General features: G+C 39.4%; 1 protein-coding gene across 7 annotated transcripts in view; it reads left to right on the forward strand.

Moving 5' to 3' along the window:
* lama2 (laminin, alpha 2) overlaps nt 1–18,680 on the forward strand; it is a 202,470-nt gene that overhangs the window by 59,300 nt on the left and 124,490 nt on the right. For all 7 annotated transcript variants that reach the window (XM_039599289.1, XM_039599293.1, XM_039599291.1 and 4 more), the window contains exons 4-14: nt 816–867; nt 2,349–2,539; nt 7,311–7,490; nt 7,611–7,700; nt 10,810–10,927; nt 12,701–12,879; nt 12,962–13,061; nt 13,544–13,601; nt 14,437–14,539; nt 14,787–14,927; nt 18,490–18,654. In XM_039599289.1, coding sequence (XP_039455223.1) covers nt 816–867; nt 2,349–2,539; nt 7,311–7,490; nt 7,611–7,700; nt 10,810–10,927; nt 12,701–12,879; nt 12,962–13,061; nt 13,544–13,601; nt 14,437–14,539; nt 14,787–14,927; nt 18,490–18,654 — 1,377 coding nt within the window. The remainder of the gene's footprint in view (nt 1–815; nt 868–2,348; nt 2,540–7,310; nt 7,491–7,610; nt 7,701–10,809; nt 10,928–12,700; nt 12,880–12,961; nt 13,062–13,543; nt 13,602–14,436; nt 14,540–14,786; nt 14,928–18,489; nt 18,655–18,680) is intronic.

Consider the following 18,680-nt stretch of genomic DNA (forward strand, 5'->3'; position numbering starts at 1 on the left):
TGAAATTACTATAGCATTAAGCATTGGCTTTAAACACATGAGAAAGTCGTGCTCCCTTTGTGTGTGTTTTAATCTGAGTTTTCCTCTTTAGTGTTTTTGGTAATCGGTACAGCTGGCGTGCTCGTGCATGTAAGCCTCTCCCTAACACCTGCAATCTACTGCACTGCACTGCAAAAGCAACAAGGGCAAAGTGCAGCCCTGAGCATTCAGCTACCCAATTTATGTGCACTTTATTTTTTAATTTTCACTTGTTAAACTCCACAGTGAGAGTTTTGCTGCCCTCCTCTGCTCCATGTTTCACCATCGAGCAGAGCAGGGGAGAAATTAATGAAATGAAGATAATTTGACCCAAAATGAGGAGAACTTGATACACTACTGTAAGTGCAATAAAAGCTTCCCAGCAAGTGTTAATATGTGTTAACATGTTAACGCCTTCTAAGATATTAATACAATAAATTAAAGGGAGAGAAGCTGACAGGAAGACTCGGTGTGATGAGTAGACGTCATTCACTGCACTTTTTTGTGTGTTATTTGACAGTGTGGTCGAATGGATTTCATTTTCTCTATGTATTTATTTATTTATTGAATGCCATATATTTGTTACAGTGAAACAAGAAAAAAGCTGAAAAGAACTGAATTTTTAGTCTGACATATGGTAATGTTTAATTTATTAACATATCCCTGTTAAAGGTTACTAATATTGGACTGCTCTGTATTAAGGGTTATTAAAACAGTGAAGAAATGGTGTAATCGTTAAAACCAAGGTATGATGTGGCTTTTTGTTTCATACATTTTCTTCTGTGTGCATCTTTCAGGTTTTTCAGATCGCCTATGTGATAATAAAGGCAGCCAACTCACCTCGCCCAGGTATGCGTTCAATTATAAAAATGTTATTTTATCAGTCTCATACTGCTTGAAGTGTTAATATTTTTGCTTTGATTAATTTTAAGGAGAGGACTGTGACTAATGCGCAGGGTTCATCTTAGGAGCATTAATCATCAAGCTAATGATCATCCCACAGAGAAGTCTTCATATAATGGAAGACTCCATTCAATCAAATGGATCTTTAGCTCAGTGATTAACAATACTGATGTGAAACAACAAACTAGCACGTTAAAGTAAAATGGTGGTGGACGGTTTAAATATGTTGAAAAGCAATCTAGAAAAAAGACGAAACAGTTGAATTACTATGGAATTACTATGTTCTTGGCAAACAGTGCTATCCATTATGGCCACATCTCCATTTGATCTCGTCGAAGGACCACAAGTCTTGTGGTTTGTTCAGATGCAACTTTGCAAACCTAAGCCATGCTGCGATGTTCTTTTTAGAGAGAAGATGCAAACCTTCCAGACAAGTGCTACTTTTTCAGTCTTTCTCTAAATCAGGGGTGGGAACTCCAGGCCTCAAGGGCCAGAGTCCTGCAGGTTTACGATATCAACCTGGGTCAACACACCTGAATCAAATGATTAGTTCATTACCAGGCCTCTGGAGAACTACAAGACATGTTGAGAACGTAATTTAGCCTTTAAATCAGCTGTGTAGGATCAAGGACACATCTAAAACCTGCAGGACACCCCTGCTCTAAATGTACTGTCATGATCTTTACCATTGAATATGTTAACTGAGACCTGTAGTCTTTGTCAGATCTTGGTTTTTCTTTATAATTTTTAAGAGGACTGCACGATCTGACCTTGGTGGGAATTTACTGTCTGTGGCATCGTGTTAAGACAGACCCAAATCCATCCACATCCAGACCACCTGCTTAATAGAGGTGGTCACGCTTGCTGATTATCAGTTAATCAAATATATTTCATTAGCAGCACCTCTCTTTTACTTGCCCTAATTAATTCCTATGGAAATAGTAAAGGTGAACCTAATTTTTCACAATATTGCACAAAGCAATTTAAAAAACCTGCTTTTTCACATGACTCTATATAATGGAGGGATGTGGTACTTACATGATAAAATAAGCAATTATAATGGGCAAAAATAAAGCTGATGTTCTAGCTAGTTCACACAGAAACACAATAAGCTAAAAAAATAAGAAAGATTATGGAAACTATGAGTGCATGTTTGTTTGATTTTTCTGTTGTTGTGTTCACAGTTGGTTTTTCGATCGGCAGGACTCACTTTACTTTGCATTTAATCAATCCAGAATACCACAGTTTGCTCTAATTTACTGAAAAATATGAAACTGAATGTTTTGTCAATTTTCTATGTATATTAAGCAGCGTGACCTTAACAGAGACTTGCGTGCCACTCATTATTTTTATTGATCTTTCCTGGTCTCCTCATCACACATTGAAAGCATTTCATCGTTTTCTTTACCGTTGTTTTTTGTCCACAGGCAATTGGATCTTAGAGCGTTCAATAGATGGCATGACCTTTGAACCCTGGCAGTACTATGCTATCACAGACACAGAGTGCCTGACAAGGTTCAACATATATCCACGGACAGGACCTCCATCCTACACCAGAGATGATGAAGTCATCTGCACGTCCTTTTACTCAAAGATTCACCCACTGGAGAATGGAGAGGTAACCCATGAAGACGTTACAAACTAGGGCCGCTGCAATGTCAGATTTTGACTATACAATTATCCTGGCTGAAAGAATTCATGCTGATCATTTTAACTGCATATCTAAAGGCTTTTGGTTGCATGAGGGTAAGCTGTCCTTCTAAAGCGAAAGAGAAAACGCATTTGCAAACATTTCCAATATCCAGCTCATATAATGGGAAGCCTTGACCTGGATATCTGCTCACTCAAAATACTGGCAGCTGTTGGGGGTAGGAGGTTGGATCGACTCAAGATTATTTGTCTTTCTTTGGTCCCAGTTGGGGAAGAAGGGTTAAGGTGGGTTAGTTTACATCTACTTAAACCATGTTGGAATTTCTGGATTTTATGTATTGCTTGTATAGGCAAAGAAGAAAAATCCAGAGTGGTCAGAGATGATAAAGAGGGCGGCAGAACCAAAGTTGACTGTACAACTGTGAGACACAAAAGAGGATGTGGCAAAGAGACTGATCTGGTGGACTGGTGACTAATTAGAGGGAATGAAGGGCGGTTGTGTAGGCAGATGATGGCCAGGTGACAAGAGGGATGTGGGAATTGTTATAAAATACTTTAATCAATGACATGAAAAAGAAAGTTCTGAGTTATTAAAAAAGAAAAAAAAACACCACAAGACACACAAATACACACATGTGCACCCCAGTGTTTACTGTTGTGTTCCTTTGATCTGCTGTGTGTGATCACATCCAGTAACAACAGTCAGGCAGGCCTGACATTAATGAAGAGAAAGAGGATTTCAGAGCACACAAACATGCTCACATATACGCAAACACGCATTGGAAATAAACTAATCACACGTTAACATCCCCCCACACAGGGCTGTAATTGTGGATGCCCTTCTGATTATCTGCATGCGTTTCCATGTGTGCTAATGTGCGTGCATGAATATGTGTGCTCAGTGTGTCTTTTTGTGTGTTTGCACTGTATGTGCTTGTGTCCTGCGGGGGAGCGCTAGAGGGGGTGCGAGCTGGGAGATGTCAAGAGCTGCAAGTAACGACGGAGGTGTCTGAATGTGTGTGTGTGTGTGTGTGTGTGAGCACAAGTGTGTGGTTGACAGCTCCCTTGCCGTCTGATCACAGTGAAACCATAATGAGTCGTAGGCGATCTGTCACAGCATCGCACACACACGTTCACAATGTCACCCCACCACTCATCACACACACGCCAGCACACACACATAGACAACCGGCTCCTTCGTTACTTCCAAGTGTGCAGCTTACACCCATCAAGTGTTTCCCCTTGACATACACGCACATACACACAGTCAGCTCACTGTGAAAGAGTTTTTTTTTTTTTTTTTACAGATGCCAAATGTTGCTTTTGGCCACATTAGTGAGACAGACAGATGGACAGTCAGACAGTCAGACAGGCAGACAGAACCTCACACTTCTTATTATCTGCCTGCTTGGTGATTATTGTTTATGCACAATATAAACTGATGCTTCTACTACTTTCAGTCTGATTTAATGTTAGACCAGTGCTGGAAAAATACAAGATTCTTTGAATGCCATCAGTAATTGTGCTTGTCCTTCCTTTTTGTATTATTATGATCCAAGTTGTAAGATTCTGTAGATGGGTATATAATTTGCCTTGTGGGCATCCTATCATTAGCAATTTTACATCAGGACATTTTTTTTTTTGTTGAGAATTACTACATTTCAGAAAGGATATGTGGTCATCTAACATTTCAGCTCATACATTTAATGCAATTCAGTTTTATTTATATATTGCCAAAAAGGTAAAGACCCTAAAATAATAGAGAGAAACCCCCAGAAATCAAACAACCCACTTTGAGCAAGAACTTGGTGACAACGGGAAGGAAAAACTCCCTTTTAACAGTAAGAAACCTCTCCAGTCTCGGGGAGGGGAGTTTTTAGGACATCCTGATAATAATCCATTGCAATAGTCCAGCCTAAAAGTAATAAATTCATGGACTAGTTTTTCATATCTATATTTAATCAACACCTCAAATGGCTACAACTTAATGCATTTGGACCTGTAGACATAGAAAAGACAACCTGCTGAAGTTCAAACTGAGCAGTACTCTAAGTGACTTTGAACAAGGCTTTATTCCTGGTGCCAGACGGGCTGGTCTCAGTATTTCAGAAACTGCTGATCGACTGAGATTTTTCCACACAACCATCTGTAGGGTTTACAGAGAATGGTCCAAAAAAGAGAAAATATAGAGTGAGGTTTCTGGGTGAAAATGTCTCGATACCAGAGGTCAGAGCAGAATGGCTAGACTGTTTTTTAATAGAAGGGTAACAGTTAATCAGATATCTACATGTTAAAAGCAAGGCTTACCGAATAGTACAACTGAGCGCACAACACGTCCACGCCTGCCACCTCTGTCAGCAAAGAACAGGAAACTGAGACTACAGATTACACTGGCTCACCAAAAATGGACAATAGGAGATTGGAAAAATGTTTAAACGCCACAACCTACCAGGGCACCATTTATATTGATGTCCATCCATTTGTAACCACAGTGTAGGGCTCTTTTGATGGCTGTTTTCAACAGAATAATGTGCAATGCCATCAAGTTCAAATCATCTCAAATTGGTTTCTTGAGCATTCGCTGAACTTAAATGCCTTCCACAGTCGCCAGATATCAATCCAATAGAGCACCTTTGGGATGTGATGGAACAGGAGATCGTCATCATGGATACACAGCTCGCAAATGTGCATCAGCTATGTGATCCTATCTTGTCAGTATTTGAAAAACCCTTTTACCACCATTCTGTGCGGTGAAGGAGCCAAACATCCAGGAAACGAAACACTGATCAAAATGTGTGGCTGAACAGAGACAGATTTTTTTAAATAAATTATGAACAAGTGAAAAACCATCTGTGATAGTACATAAAAAACACGCTGATACACTCAGTAAAAAACAAATTTAGGTATAAAGAAGCATAAGAAATTTGAGGCTTCTGACTGAATCAGGTGTGCATGACAAGATGTCTTAGCCAGCGAGTATTTAATCTCTGTCAAGTTGTGGAAGGCAGGATGAAACTGTTACTATGTGATAAATTATAGTAAAGTTGGGGCACTCTTGAAATTTATAATCCCTTAAGTAAGTTGTGCTGTCAGCTGTAAGAATGCATTTTTCTTATTGAGTGTTCTTTAAGTGCTTTAAGTGTTAGTGTCAGGTTAGCTTAACCTACTGTGACCCGTCACTGGTCAACAACAAAGACTGTATATAAAAGATGGTCACAGCTACTGTGATGTCACCCATTGCTTTTCACTCTGCATCTTGAGGTCTCTTTTTCCTTTTGCCATGCTGGGTTTTTTGTCAGAGGGAAGTATATTTGGAAGATAAAGTGGAGTGCTAAGTTATCTACTAAGCTTGATTAAAAACAGGTGTCTGATAATTATTACTAACTAGTGCTAAATAACAGATAATTCATTTGCCCAGAAAGGCACCAAGAACACAGAGTCAAGAGATTCAGTTGAGTGACTCAAATGCGCTCTGATGCAGCTACATGTGTCCCCATTTTAAACCCTTTCAGAATTCATTTAAATGAGAAATGTCAAAACATTTTTTATCCACATTTTTGTCACTCTGTGCTGGCTTCACTTTTTAGTTCTGGCCTCTCAGTCTGTTGCGGTCAAAGGGCGATAGCAGGTTTCATGTGTGAATCACTGCTGTGCTTTGCTGTAGCCACTGTGTCTCCTGAATTTGAAATCAGTTTTCATTATTACCAAATAAAACCATTCTCTACCCTAACATTCTTGTTGAATCCAGTGAAAATCAGCATTCTTTTAATTAAATTTGATATGTCTCTGTTGTTAAAGAACAAATAGCAATTTATCCTGGAAGCTGTCGCTGCTCATCAGTGTTGGTCAAGTTACTTGAAAAAGGAATTAGTGATTACCGATTACTGATTACTTCTCAAAAAAATTACCGTTACTTTACTGACTACTTATTTTCAAAAGTAATTAGTTACTTAGATACTTAGTTACTTTTTAAAAACATGATACATTATATGCAACAGTCTTTGACTTGAAGAAATTTGTTTAACATTTAAACCTATTTTCTGCAAATTCCAGCACATAAAATAAAATCATGTTTTGTGTTTACTCTCACTCTTTCAAATAGATGCAAGTAAAGCACAGCAGAAATTAAATAAAATCAAAGACTCAGTGGCACTGAGTCCTGTCACTCTTAAATCTATTTTCACCTGTTTAGCTGGAGTGGGGTGGGTGGGGGTTTGCCCGGTGCCGCAGCGGTCATGTCAGTGGGGGGGATCTGGGGGTTTCTCTGTGAATTTCACATTCCTGTGGCAACGTGCTAGGTACTTGCTCAGAAGTTTAGGGGGTTTTTTCGCTGTAAAAATAATTTTTCTTCACACGCATTGTACAGTGGATAGTAATGTTTTTGTCACTTTTTATGGAATCAAACTCAAAGTAAGGTCAGTACTTCGACCCTTTAAACGCTGCACGCACTTACGTCATTGTCATGAGACACTCTCACAAACAAAACCACGGTTTAGTAACACAGTAACGCAGAGTGCTATGGGAAAATAACAGTAATGTAATTACTTTTTTGCAATAGTAATCCCTTACTTTACTCATTACTTGAAAAAAGTAATCGGATTACCTGCCCATCGTTATGTCCTGTTTGAATTTTTACTTCTTCTGTTTACTGCTGTGAGAAACTCACAAAACATTACTCAACTAATCTTCACAGCATGCAGTCGAATTCTGTTGTCATATGTTGGCATTTATCTCTACAGATACACACCTCTCTGATCAACGGTAGACCCAGTGCAGATGACCCCTCGCCAACTCTCCTGAACTTCACGTCCGCCCGCTACATCAGGTTGGTGTTTCAGAGAATCAGAACGCTGAACGCCGACCTCATGACTCTGACACTCCATGACCCCAAAGATATGGATCCTATTGTGACGAGACGGGTGAGGCTAAAAACACATTAACTTTGTCAGTATGAGTCATTCATCTCTGGATATTTTTAAGTAGAATATCTTTTGAGTCATTGGTTGTTAAAGTTGTAATAACCTGTTTTGGCCCTTCAGTACTACTATACCATTAAGGACATCTCAGTTGGAGGGATGTGCATCTGTTTTGGCCATGCAAAAGCTTGTCCACTCGACAGTGTTACAAAGGTAATAATGTCCAACTTTCTCTCACTCTGTTTAACAATACCATCAAGGTGATGTAGCTCTTCCATAGTTCTGAACAGGAGTAAAGAGAGCCCTCAGGCATCACCTTTTCATCTAACTCCTTCTATAAAAACTTTCCGTGTGAGTCTGTGCGCGCCTTTCTGCAGGGGACACAGGTGACACTGTACAGCGTCGTCTCACGTGTCACTTCAAACAGAGGAGTGTTTGATACCAGACACCTGATCTTTCCCTCTTTTTCTCCCACCACGCACACATGCACCGCGTTGTGTCCTTTACATGTCCCGAGGCTGAAACAAGAAGTCTAACTCAGATTTGACACCTGCGTCTGGTCCCTCGGTGGTGATGTCAGTGACAATAAGTGATGTCACTGGTGTGTGAAAAGTCCTGTTTTTTTTCTTCTTCTTTCCCCCCATCTCTAAGCAAGACTTGAGGAAGTATTTAAACTCACTAGAGGAGGCTAACCACTTTCTTCTGCCCAGGTGTTTAGAGGCTGACGCATTTAGTCAGTTTTAATAGAACAGAGCAGATGTAGTATACAGCTGAATAATTTCTGTTTATTTATAATTCTGCTTTATTTCTCTGCAGTTTTTTAGAGCTTCTCTGTTGCGCTGTGTTCCCACAGGACATTTAGCTTTTTTACTTTGATTAGAGTTCAAACAATCCATGCAGTAGCGTACTGGGCAGACATTCAGAAAGGTGGAGACCTGCGAGATGATTTGTTGATGATCGTCCGCAGAACATTTGTTCAGATGCCTGCTCAGCACAAAGGCAGCCTAAGCAAGAGCTGTAGCATTGTGTCTCAGATAAAAAGGGGCAAATTTACTCATGCCAACAAATCCAGACTTGGCTCCCGTTGTGCTATTGTACTGCTCTCCTCTCAGTTAAATCTGGCACCCTCACCATATCAACCAATTTACAGAAAGTCCTAAATTGAATTACTGAACCTTGAGTTGGCAAATATCCTGCTACATTCTGCTTTGTCTGTGTTTAGTTTTGAATTTATTTCTCTCCTGGGAGACTAATCATGAACCTATTTACTGCTAACTGAAAATTTGGAAACTGAACCAAGTTCTTTCGGTTGAGTTGGCTCTCATGCGTACACATTGTTGTTTAAAGGGCTTTCAAAAGGTGATGCATTTTGATAATTACCTATTTGCACTCTATTCTCACATTCATGTGAATGTTGAGGTGCCACATGAGGGTGCACAAAGGAGAGAATTTGCTCACCCGGCCACAAATACAGAAAATACTATTTTTTTCTGTGTATATTAAAAATATATTCATAAATATTGTACAGAGGGTTATATATGACCATTTTCTACACTTTTAGATTCAAATCAATACAAACTTGATCTCAACATTTTATTTTGCTTCAGTTCAGGTGTTGTTCATACATTCAAACTACTTACTGCGGATGTTTATGCATGTAAAGGACCACATAGTCACAGCAAAAACATAAAGACTGCATTTGAACTAGGTTATTACTTTATTTCAAAAATTGATAGTTACAGTGCTTATTATCTCAGAACAATTTTCCAAAATTTAAAGAGATTTGTTCTGGAAGCTATGTGGTTGAGAATGCAGTAAAATGTCTTATAACAGTGCCTGTAAAACAATTTTTGATGTGATTCTTATACAAACTGCCACATGCATGATAGTGGAATTCAAGGATTTTCCTCGCGACAAACTTTTTAGTCGACCAAACCAGGAAAAAATATTATTCCCTTTCATTTATCTAAGAAACACTAAAATATCAAGTTAAATTTCCATCTAATGGAAAATGTCAAAAACTAATAACAGATGCATTTTAATCCATTTATCACATTCTTTTATAACGAATCATGCCACTTAACTGTGCAACAACCTTGTGTCGTGCCTTCACCAACATTACATGTATACTCCAGACAACGAAGAAGAAAAACACTTAAAATAACCAATATAAATAACCGATGCTAAATATGAAAACATGTTGCTACAAAACATGTTCAAATATTACTAAAATATGACAAGTTAACATCTGATAAACGTATAAATTGTGACAGAAAAGTGTGGCGCATTGTGCCGTGCGTTATGAATGATGCACACTGTTCAACCACTGCAATAAAACTTCAAATCTAAAATAACAAAACAACCATCCAGGGATTTTCTTCCACTCATCTGAAGATTTACCGGCATTGGGCATCAAGTAAAATTTTAACAATTGGATTAAACGACTACTAAGTCTGGTACCGACTAGTGACAACAGCGATGATTAGTTGACTAGTCCCGCACATCCATAGTGGAAATAGTCCACATTCAACTGAACAATTCCTTTGTAGTGACAAGGCCAGGATTGCACCATTTCCCTGCACAAGCAGTGCAGTTCCTTCAAATGATATCATCCCTATCCCTCAAAGAAGTCCCAATGCTGGGTTTGGTCACACTTTCTGGGAAGTGAAACAGTAAAACACCTCATACTACACTCAAGCAATAATTTCTATTTAGACAATTTGTTGTCTAAAAAACTTGAACAGATGGTTTTTATCATCACCATTTAACTCTCCACTTAATTGCAGCTCTGAAACCTCGTCAATCTCCTCCAGGATTAAAGACCTCACTTCGGGCTGTAGAATTGCTAAGAATATAGTGGCAAGAAACAAAACTTGATAAGAAATCCAAAGGAAAAAAAGAAGTGATGGTGTAGGGACAATAAAAGTTAAAATCAACCTTATTGGGTGGTAAAGTCATTAAAATAATAACATCAAACAACGGGAGCTTCTCTAACAGGCTGTCACTCGGCACAGCGACAGGAAACAAAAAAACAAATAATAGTTATTAGTTTAATTAACTGAAGGTCACTCTTTCCCAACACTGTGTGGGAGTAGTGTCAAGCTATGGGCTGACATTTAATTTTTTCACTTAAGAGGTTTCTACGGTGAAAAATCATATTTGTTCACGATTCAGATTCAGATTTAAAACCCTGCTTGAAACCAGCTTCTAGTTTGCACAATCAATTTAAACAGAGCTCACATCGGTGAAATTTAAAGTGCACTGTTAATGTGTGTTTTTCATGTGTTTGTGTATGGACATTTGTGTTTCTGCGCATATGTAGAAGTTTAGCTGTGAATGTGAACACAACACTTGTGGGGAGAGCTGTGATCGCTGTTGCCCAGGTTACCACCAGCAGCCTTGGATGGCAGGAACCTTCCTCACTCGACATGTCTGCGAGAGTAAGAAAAACACAGAACAAATTATATTCGTAAATTACACACAGCTACCCACAAGCTTACAGCAGTTCACCCACAACACATTTGCTACTTATGAAAAATAAACAGTGACTTCTCAGATTTTCACGAGTTAAAAAGCCTCTATCAGAGTTCTTATGGCACTATATAATAGGAAACAGAATACTACATCTTTTCCTAAGAGATTGTAACTAGATATTTCAACTATTTTACCCATTATGTTATTTAACAATTTCTCCATCTACATCTATTTTACTATTCATTTTTCAACATTGCATATTTATTTTAAATATTAATATATATCTATTTTAAAGACTAATATTATTTTTAATTTTACTTTTCTGGTCAAAGCCATTTAGGTCCATTCAGTTCAATAAATTGTGCTTCTTTTTCAGATTAGTTGAGCTAATCTTTTCACATAAAGCCTTGCTACTGCAAAAAAGTAGGCTAACCCTAGAGTACTCACTCACTGAGGTCAGTACTCTCCCCACAATTAAAGTGTGAGGCAGTGCCCTGAAATTCACATTCTTTCCAGCTGATCAGAATCAGTCTGTGATATAAGACCGTATAAAGCCATCCGAAATCACCCTGGCATCCATTAACCTTCATCAGTTATGCAGCAGTGGAGGGATGAGGTTAGAGGCTTCCACCTGTCATCATAAAACTAAGGTTACAACATGTAATCTTTATTTTATTTCACACAGACTACACCCTCTGAAAGCTCTGTAGTCTTAGTGGCCCAATGACTGCTTCTGTTGCCTTGACACTGACATAACTAAAGTGACAAAAGGTCCTGGATAGCATAATAGTAAAAGAACCAACCATGACAGATTTAACACCAGTACTGAACAAAATGTTGTAATGGTAGGGATAGAAAACTTCTATCTGAGATGAGGTATTTAGAGAGAACTCAGCACTCTAGGATAGCGCAGAATGATGCCCAGTAGTGTTGTGCAGCTATACAGGTCAGCAGTGACCAGCGGGACAAGATATCCACTGTTCTTAATCCCATAAACACAGCTGTGAACACTATACTGGATTAACAGTGGGTAGAAGGTCCAGGTGCAAGTGTATGTGCTACATTAAATGTACCAAGGTTGTAGGGGTGAGAGTCCATAGCCGTAGTGTAGGTTAAAAAGTCCATTAGTCATGTAGGTTTGCTTGTCATACTGGGAAAACATATGATCAATATTGCATCTCATATGTTCAGTCACAACATTATCTTTGCAAAACATGTTCTGGTCTGAATTAAGAAAATTTATGAAACAAATGAACTCAGCTACATAATCGTAATCTAAACTCAAGAAGATCTTTGTGGCCTGGAGTTCGGGCTGTAGGACTAGGAGACTTCGACAAACTTTAAGTCCAAGTTTCTTCTCAAAATTCCAAAGGACAATGCTTTTATCTAGCTCATGAATTTTAGACCACTTTAGTAAATATAGCAAACTAAAGTGAAAATGGAAAGGGCATGAGTGAATAGGAAGGCTATTTTTTTCCTCTGGAGATAATTCTTTGGAGCCCTAGAGATAACACACAGCTCACAGTCAGTGTGTGAACCTTACGGCACTGTCTAAAAAGCAGGATAGGGTGTTTTCTTTTTTTTTCTCATCTTTTGAGCAGATGAAGTAAAAGGATTAGAGAAAGTGCCCCCCCTGGCTGAATATAATACTGTACAGAATTTTGATAGAAGAGGCAGGACTCATCAAATCCTATCAACTGCAGTACTACAGCCCACCAACTTTTTCTGTGTGTTTTCAGAGTGTAACTGCCACGGTAAGGCAGAAGAATGCTACTTTAATCAAACAGTGGCAGATCTGTCGCTCAGCCTGGACATTCACGGTCAGTACAGAGGGGGCGGAGTCTGCATAGGCTGCCGTGACGACACGGCTGGCATTAACTGTCAGAGCTGCGTTCCTGGGTTCTACAGACCTGCTGACGTACGTAACCTGCTTATGCGTGTGTCCTTAAATTACCTAAATTGCTGCTATTTAAACATGTCTGCTTTCTCTACCTGTCCAGGTGAGCGCTGAGGAGGAGAGCCCCTGCATCCCCTGCTCCTGCGACCCTTACGGTTCCATCAGCCAAACGTGTGTCGCAGATTCGAGCCAAGCTACGCCCCGTATGCACTCAGTTTGACTTGTACTTTCTGTCTGGTCACGTGACTTTCCACCTTGTTCTTTCTGAGGATCATTTAAGCCCTAACATAGGGATAATTTCAGCCCCTCAGTGGATATGCATGCAGACTTTTAGAGCCTGCACCCATTCCACATTTTAATTCATTTTAAAGTGGTACTTCAGTAACTCTGAGATTTCATCAATTCGGTCCACATTGATTTCCTATGGGATCGGGGTGAGTCGAGTTCAGCAGCATGCACAGAAGCTTCTGTTACTTGAAAATGTCTTTGACAGAACAGAACTATTTATATTAGAGATAATTTTACTCCTCTGTCCTCCTCTGTGTTTTTGCTGTTTTTATATCTAGCAAGTAGAGCTATTTTAGGTGCAGCTACTTCAAAGAGATACCCTTTCTCTTACACTTATACTTTTTTTTTATGTGTGCATGTGTCTCTCTGTGTGTGTATGTGTGTGTTTGACTGACAGGCCAGCCAGCAGGGTCATGCTGGTGTAAGGAGGGTTTTGGGGGTCTGAGATGTGACAGGTGAGAGACACACATACACACACATGCACACACATAGGGAAAGAGATAGACACATAGTGACAGGTGAGCAGAACCTTTCAGCTGTTGTCTGTTCCAATTAGTGTTTAGAAATTGCCACCAAGTTTCCATTAGGATCTTTGATGATATTGATTATCACACTTGGGTTGTATAGAAGTGACTGCATACGTAGCTGTGGTGCAAATGCAAGGCATACTGTTTTATTTGCAGCTAAAATGTTACTTCCTTAATAATACCTTTCACAGACTTTAACGGAGACAACCACAGCCTGAGGTCATCATGAAAAGTCTTGGCATTACAAAATTCCTACAATTAAACAGGAAGCAGTTTCAATATCAACCTGTAGATCTGTCAACAGGGTCCTTCATGTTACTCTCCTGATTAGTTAGTTTGCGAGTAATTGCGTTTACTGATGTAATTGCTTTTTGTTGTATTATCTTTGATCCCACTGGTAACCCAGTATTCCACTCTAGTCTAATGTAAAAGCCTTATCTTCAAAATACCGCTTTTCCTCTAAACTTTTTAATGACCTGCCCGCCGAACAGGGCTGCAGCATAAGCATTGTCTCTAAAATCACTTCCTAAATGCTATTTAATAGACTTGCTTTGGCTTACTTTCTCTGTTAATTAGTAGAAGTTTTTTGTTTTGGTTTTTCTGCTTAAGCACGCACACACATTACCAGCGTTAGCGGCTTGCAGCAGTGGGTAGGGGATCGGTGGGTCAGGCAGAAACAGTTTGACCAGGATAAACGCAGTGGTTGTTAATCTGATTAATTTACGGTTTTGACTTGATCTTTATTATTGCTGTAAAACTGTAGGTGTGCTATTGGGTATATGGGCTACCCATACTGTGAGCGCTGTAACTGCAGCGTGGAAGGAAGCGTCAACGCTGACCCATGTATAACACCCTGTATATGCAAGGTACACACAAACACACACACACATTCGCATTTGTATGCATAGAAATAATGACAAGTACTCTCTGCTAACCTTTTTAGCCCTGTCATCATTATTTTCACCACATTAACATTGCCGGAACATGCTTTGCGCTCGTAACGTCAACTTGAGGGCAGCCTATAAACTATGCTGCATCCTTCTTCTTCTTCTTCTTTTTCTCCTCTTTCTTCTCTGTCTCTTCTGTCCCTCTCTCTGTCTTTCTCACATGCAGGAAAATGTGGAGGGGGAAAACTGTGACCGCTGTAAGCTCGGATTCTACAATCTTCAAGAGTCCAACCGACGCGGCTGTGAAAAGTGCTCCTGCATGGGCGTTTCCAGTCAGTGCACTGCCTCCACGTGGACCTATCAGAATGTAGGAACTCATTATTCACTGATGTTGTCGGATGATGTAAACGTCACTTCAGTTTAAGATCTTTTCTGCGAGAGTGGCTTAGAGCTGAAAAACTGCTTTTTCCTCCTTTTATTCAAATATCATTTACTGCTGTAAACTTAAATGGCATCATAACTGTGCACCACAGAAGAATGAACATCAACTGAGAAACAAATTTGTGACGCAAGTTGTTCTGCCTAATTTTATAGTTTGTGTTCCCTTCCATGACAAGTTTCAGAGTGGAGTAAATTTGCAGTTTGTGTTCATCTTTTGCATCTAATCCAACTTTGGTGACTTTTGACATGCAGAATTTTAAACAGCACTGATGTTCAGTGAATCAGAGAGTCCAAAACAGAAGGATGTGTCATGAGGTTTTACTGACATTGGCCTGTATCCCCTTTTTATAACAGCGTGCTTTACTTGAGAACAAATTGCTCAGCAAAAGAGACGTAAATCTGATTTTTAAACACGAGGGAAATAGTACATGAACAACAGGTCTCATACATCAGAGTTATTATAGTTTTCTATGACGTGTGGGTTTGCTCATTTCAGTTTAGTTTAGTTTTTGAAAATGTTTGCTTTTAGTTTCATTTTTACTTGTTTTATAGTTAACTTGAGGGCATTGAGGGCATATGCTGGAAGTAACATAGGTAAAGGTACATAGGTATAAAAAATAAAAGCGAAGAAGAAAGCAGTTGACTCAAAGTGGACATGCAAAGTCACAATAAATATATGCAAAAAAGCCTCATCAGCCAAACTGTGATAACAAATTTTGCCAAAAGAATTAAACTAAAGTGTAACTCGGCTGGGATAGGCTCCAGCACCCCGACATCCCTGACTTGGATAAGCAGAAGAAGATAGATGGATGGGTAGTTTTAGTTTTTCATTTAGTTTCAGTCACCTATAATAACCTTGTCATAATGTTCAATTAGCTTCAAAGCTAAGAAGCTTGGGCACTGACACTGAGTTTGACACAAGTTTTTGTGATTGAGTTAGTAATTAGTTTGCCAACTACTGTTTACCCCTTTGTTTAATCAAATAAATTGGTTTGACCAGGCCTTCAGTATATTTTAAAGTGAAATTTATCAGATTGTGAGTTTTTAATGTAGGTCCATAATGTGGTGGGTTACACATTTTCCTAACAAGCAAAACAATCACTTAAGCTATCGCTTTTTTAGATGACACAAAAACTACTCATCCACACTGCTGCATCAGTTTAATAAATATCTTTCAGGGCCTGAACATATCTGACACCAGGTGTAAAGTAATTTGGATCTGGCAAACATTAAAAACATCTGGAAATTAATCAGTAGGATGTTAAGCAGAAAAACAAAACTGCATAGAGAGTCTGGAGGGAACAGAGAGGTGAGAGACATGAAGAGAAAGAAAAATATGGAGGAAGGAAGAGGACAGGACTAGAAAGGAGAAGGGAGAAACAAGACAAGAGGCAAGAGGGAGGAGAGAGGTGAAGCAAGAGGAAAACAGTTTTTGACTGACAGGCAGGGTGGGAGAGGAGGAGAGAGGAGACGCTGACAGGATGACAGCTCTGATTTAGACACCGATCGTGTGTGTGTGTGTGTGTGTGTGTGTGTGTGTTTTCAAAAGGGGAAGCCAAGGTTAGGTTAATTACAATGACAGATGTGTGTCTAGCAATCTCTGATTCACAAACACACACATGCGCGCACACACGTGCAGACACACATCAACTCACACAAAATTCTTCAGGACTTAAGAAAAAAAATCTCTTTCAAGGTGTCGATTGCAAACTTCCAGCTGACATGTGTCAGATTTACAAAACTGTTAACAAAAGCTTAACTTTGACATTTTTGTTAAAAAAATCTTTTATCTCAATCAACTAATTACATTTACAATAAATTACATAAAACAAAATCACATGACAGACATTTTCTATAGTTTTTTTAATTAACCTGAAGTAATATGGTGACTTTAACTTGAATTTTGCTTTTAATTTTTAATTACCTGTTATAATAAAGTATCGTTAGAGGTAATCATTTTCCTGCTCATGAGTTCATCTATATAAACTGCCTTTATTTTGCTTGAAGGGTTTTTGTAAAAAGGTTTTGGGGTTTTGGAGGCAGTGATATGGACAAGTTGACAGATGAAGTCAGGCAGGAGTCACCATGAGCTATGATGTTTATAGATGACACTGTGATGTACTGAGAGTATGGACAAGATGGAAAAGACTGTAGGGGAGTAGTAGTGTAGTGGAGGTGTGTGCTGGAGAGAAGAGGATTGGAAGTCAGTAGAAGCAAAGGAGAATACGTGTGTGAATGAGAGGCAGGCAGGTGTAACAGTGAAGATGGACGAGTTGAGATACCTGGGGTCAAGCATCAAAAGCAACGTGCACTGTACAAGAAAGGTGAAAAAAGAGAGTGCAGGTAGGGTGGAGTGGGTGAATGTAAGTGAGGGTTTACAAGGTGGTGGTGAGACCTGCTGTGATTTGTGGTTTGAAGACAGTGGCAATAACAGAAAAGACAGCAGGTGGATCTGGAGGAGGCAGAGTTGAAGATGCTCAGAGTTTGGTTGGGAATGACCACAATGCAGAAGATAAGGGTATATCGGAGGCAGACCAAGCTCAGATGATTTGGACATGTGCAGAAGAGGGATAGTGGGTATACTGGACAAAGGATGTTGAATATGGAGCTGCCAGGCAGGAGGAAAACAGGAGAAGGTCCATGAATGCAGTGAAGAAGGACATGAGAGGGTTGCTGAGACAGAGGATTCTAGGGCAGGAAAGAGAAGTCAATAAAACAAAGTTGACGTTTGGCAGTAGACTACCTGGACACAATAGGTACACACACAAAAAATACATTGCAACTTTGGTAATAGAAAAAAAGGAGCTCAGGTGGTGGATGAACAAATCTATTAAAAGAGTCAGAGTGTTGACAGTTGTGTGAAGTAGCAAATCCGAACCACCAGCTGGGCATTATGAGTAAAACTTGTCCGTCTACACTGAACATGCCTTGCTTTAATATGTTTGCTGTCAATGTTACTGATGTGCCGACAGTAAGCAACTCTGTCGTGTGGACAGAAATAATACTGTATGTTGCTTTTCTGTTTCAGACTCTCTGAATAAACTTGTAAAAATCCCCCTGAAATCCCTTTACATATTTATATAAATTCTTTTCCTGATGACTATATATAAACATCTTACATCTCTACATGACTCACGCAGTTTAAGTGAGCAACAGCAAACCTGCTGAAAACAGAAAACCCCAACAAAAACTTGAAGTTGAAAGCTGACGTGTTGTTATGATGTGCACTTCCGCGATTGCAGAAGAGAGCGGAAAGGTGCAATCCTGCCACAGTCTCTTCACACAGATCGTGCCTCACAATTTGGGTGTTGAATTTTTTAACAACCCCTACACAGAAATATTCTTTGTGTACTTTGAAATGTGACATGGGGAACTGCGGTCTGGGCATGCCAGCATGATCAGAGTAAAAAAGTTGTTTTTGAAATAGATGGAACTGAAAGTAAAATAACAACTTTTTTAACCTTTTTTCCTGGATGTTGTGTTCATAGGAGACCACTCTGACAGGCTGGCACCTGGTTGGCAACACAGGAGGGAGGGTGTGGTCCGTTCACAGAGAGACCCCTCCATATCTCAGCGTGCGACACTTAGATGTTGTGGACGATCTTGGCACCGCCTACTATTGGAATGCACCTGGACTATACTTAGGAAACAAGGTCAGCTGCAAGCACACACTCTGAGA

This window comes from Oreochromis aureus, linkage group 15, assembly GCF_013358895.1.
Source record: "Oreochromis aureus strain Israel breed Guangdong linkage group 15, ZZ_aureus, whole genome shotgun sequence".
NCBI lineage: Eukaryota > Metazoa > Chordata > Actinopteri > Cichliformes > Cichlidae > Oreochromis > Oreochromis aureus.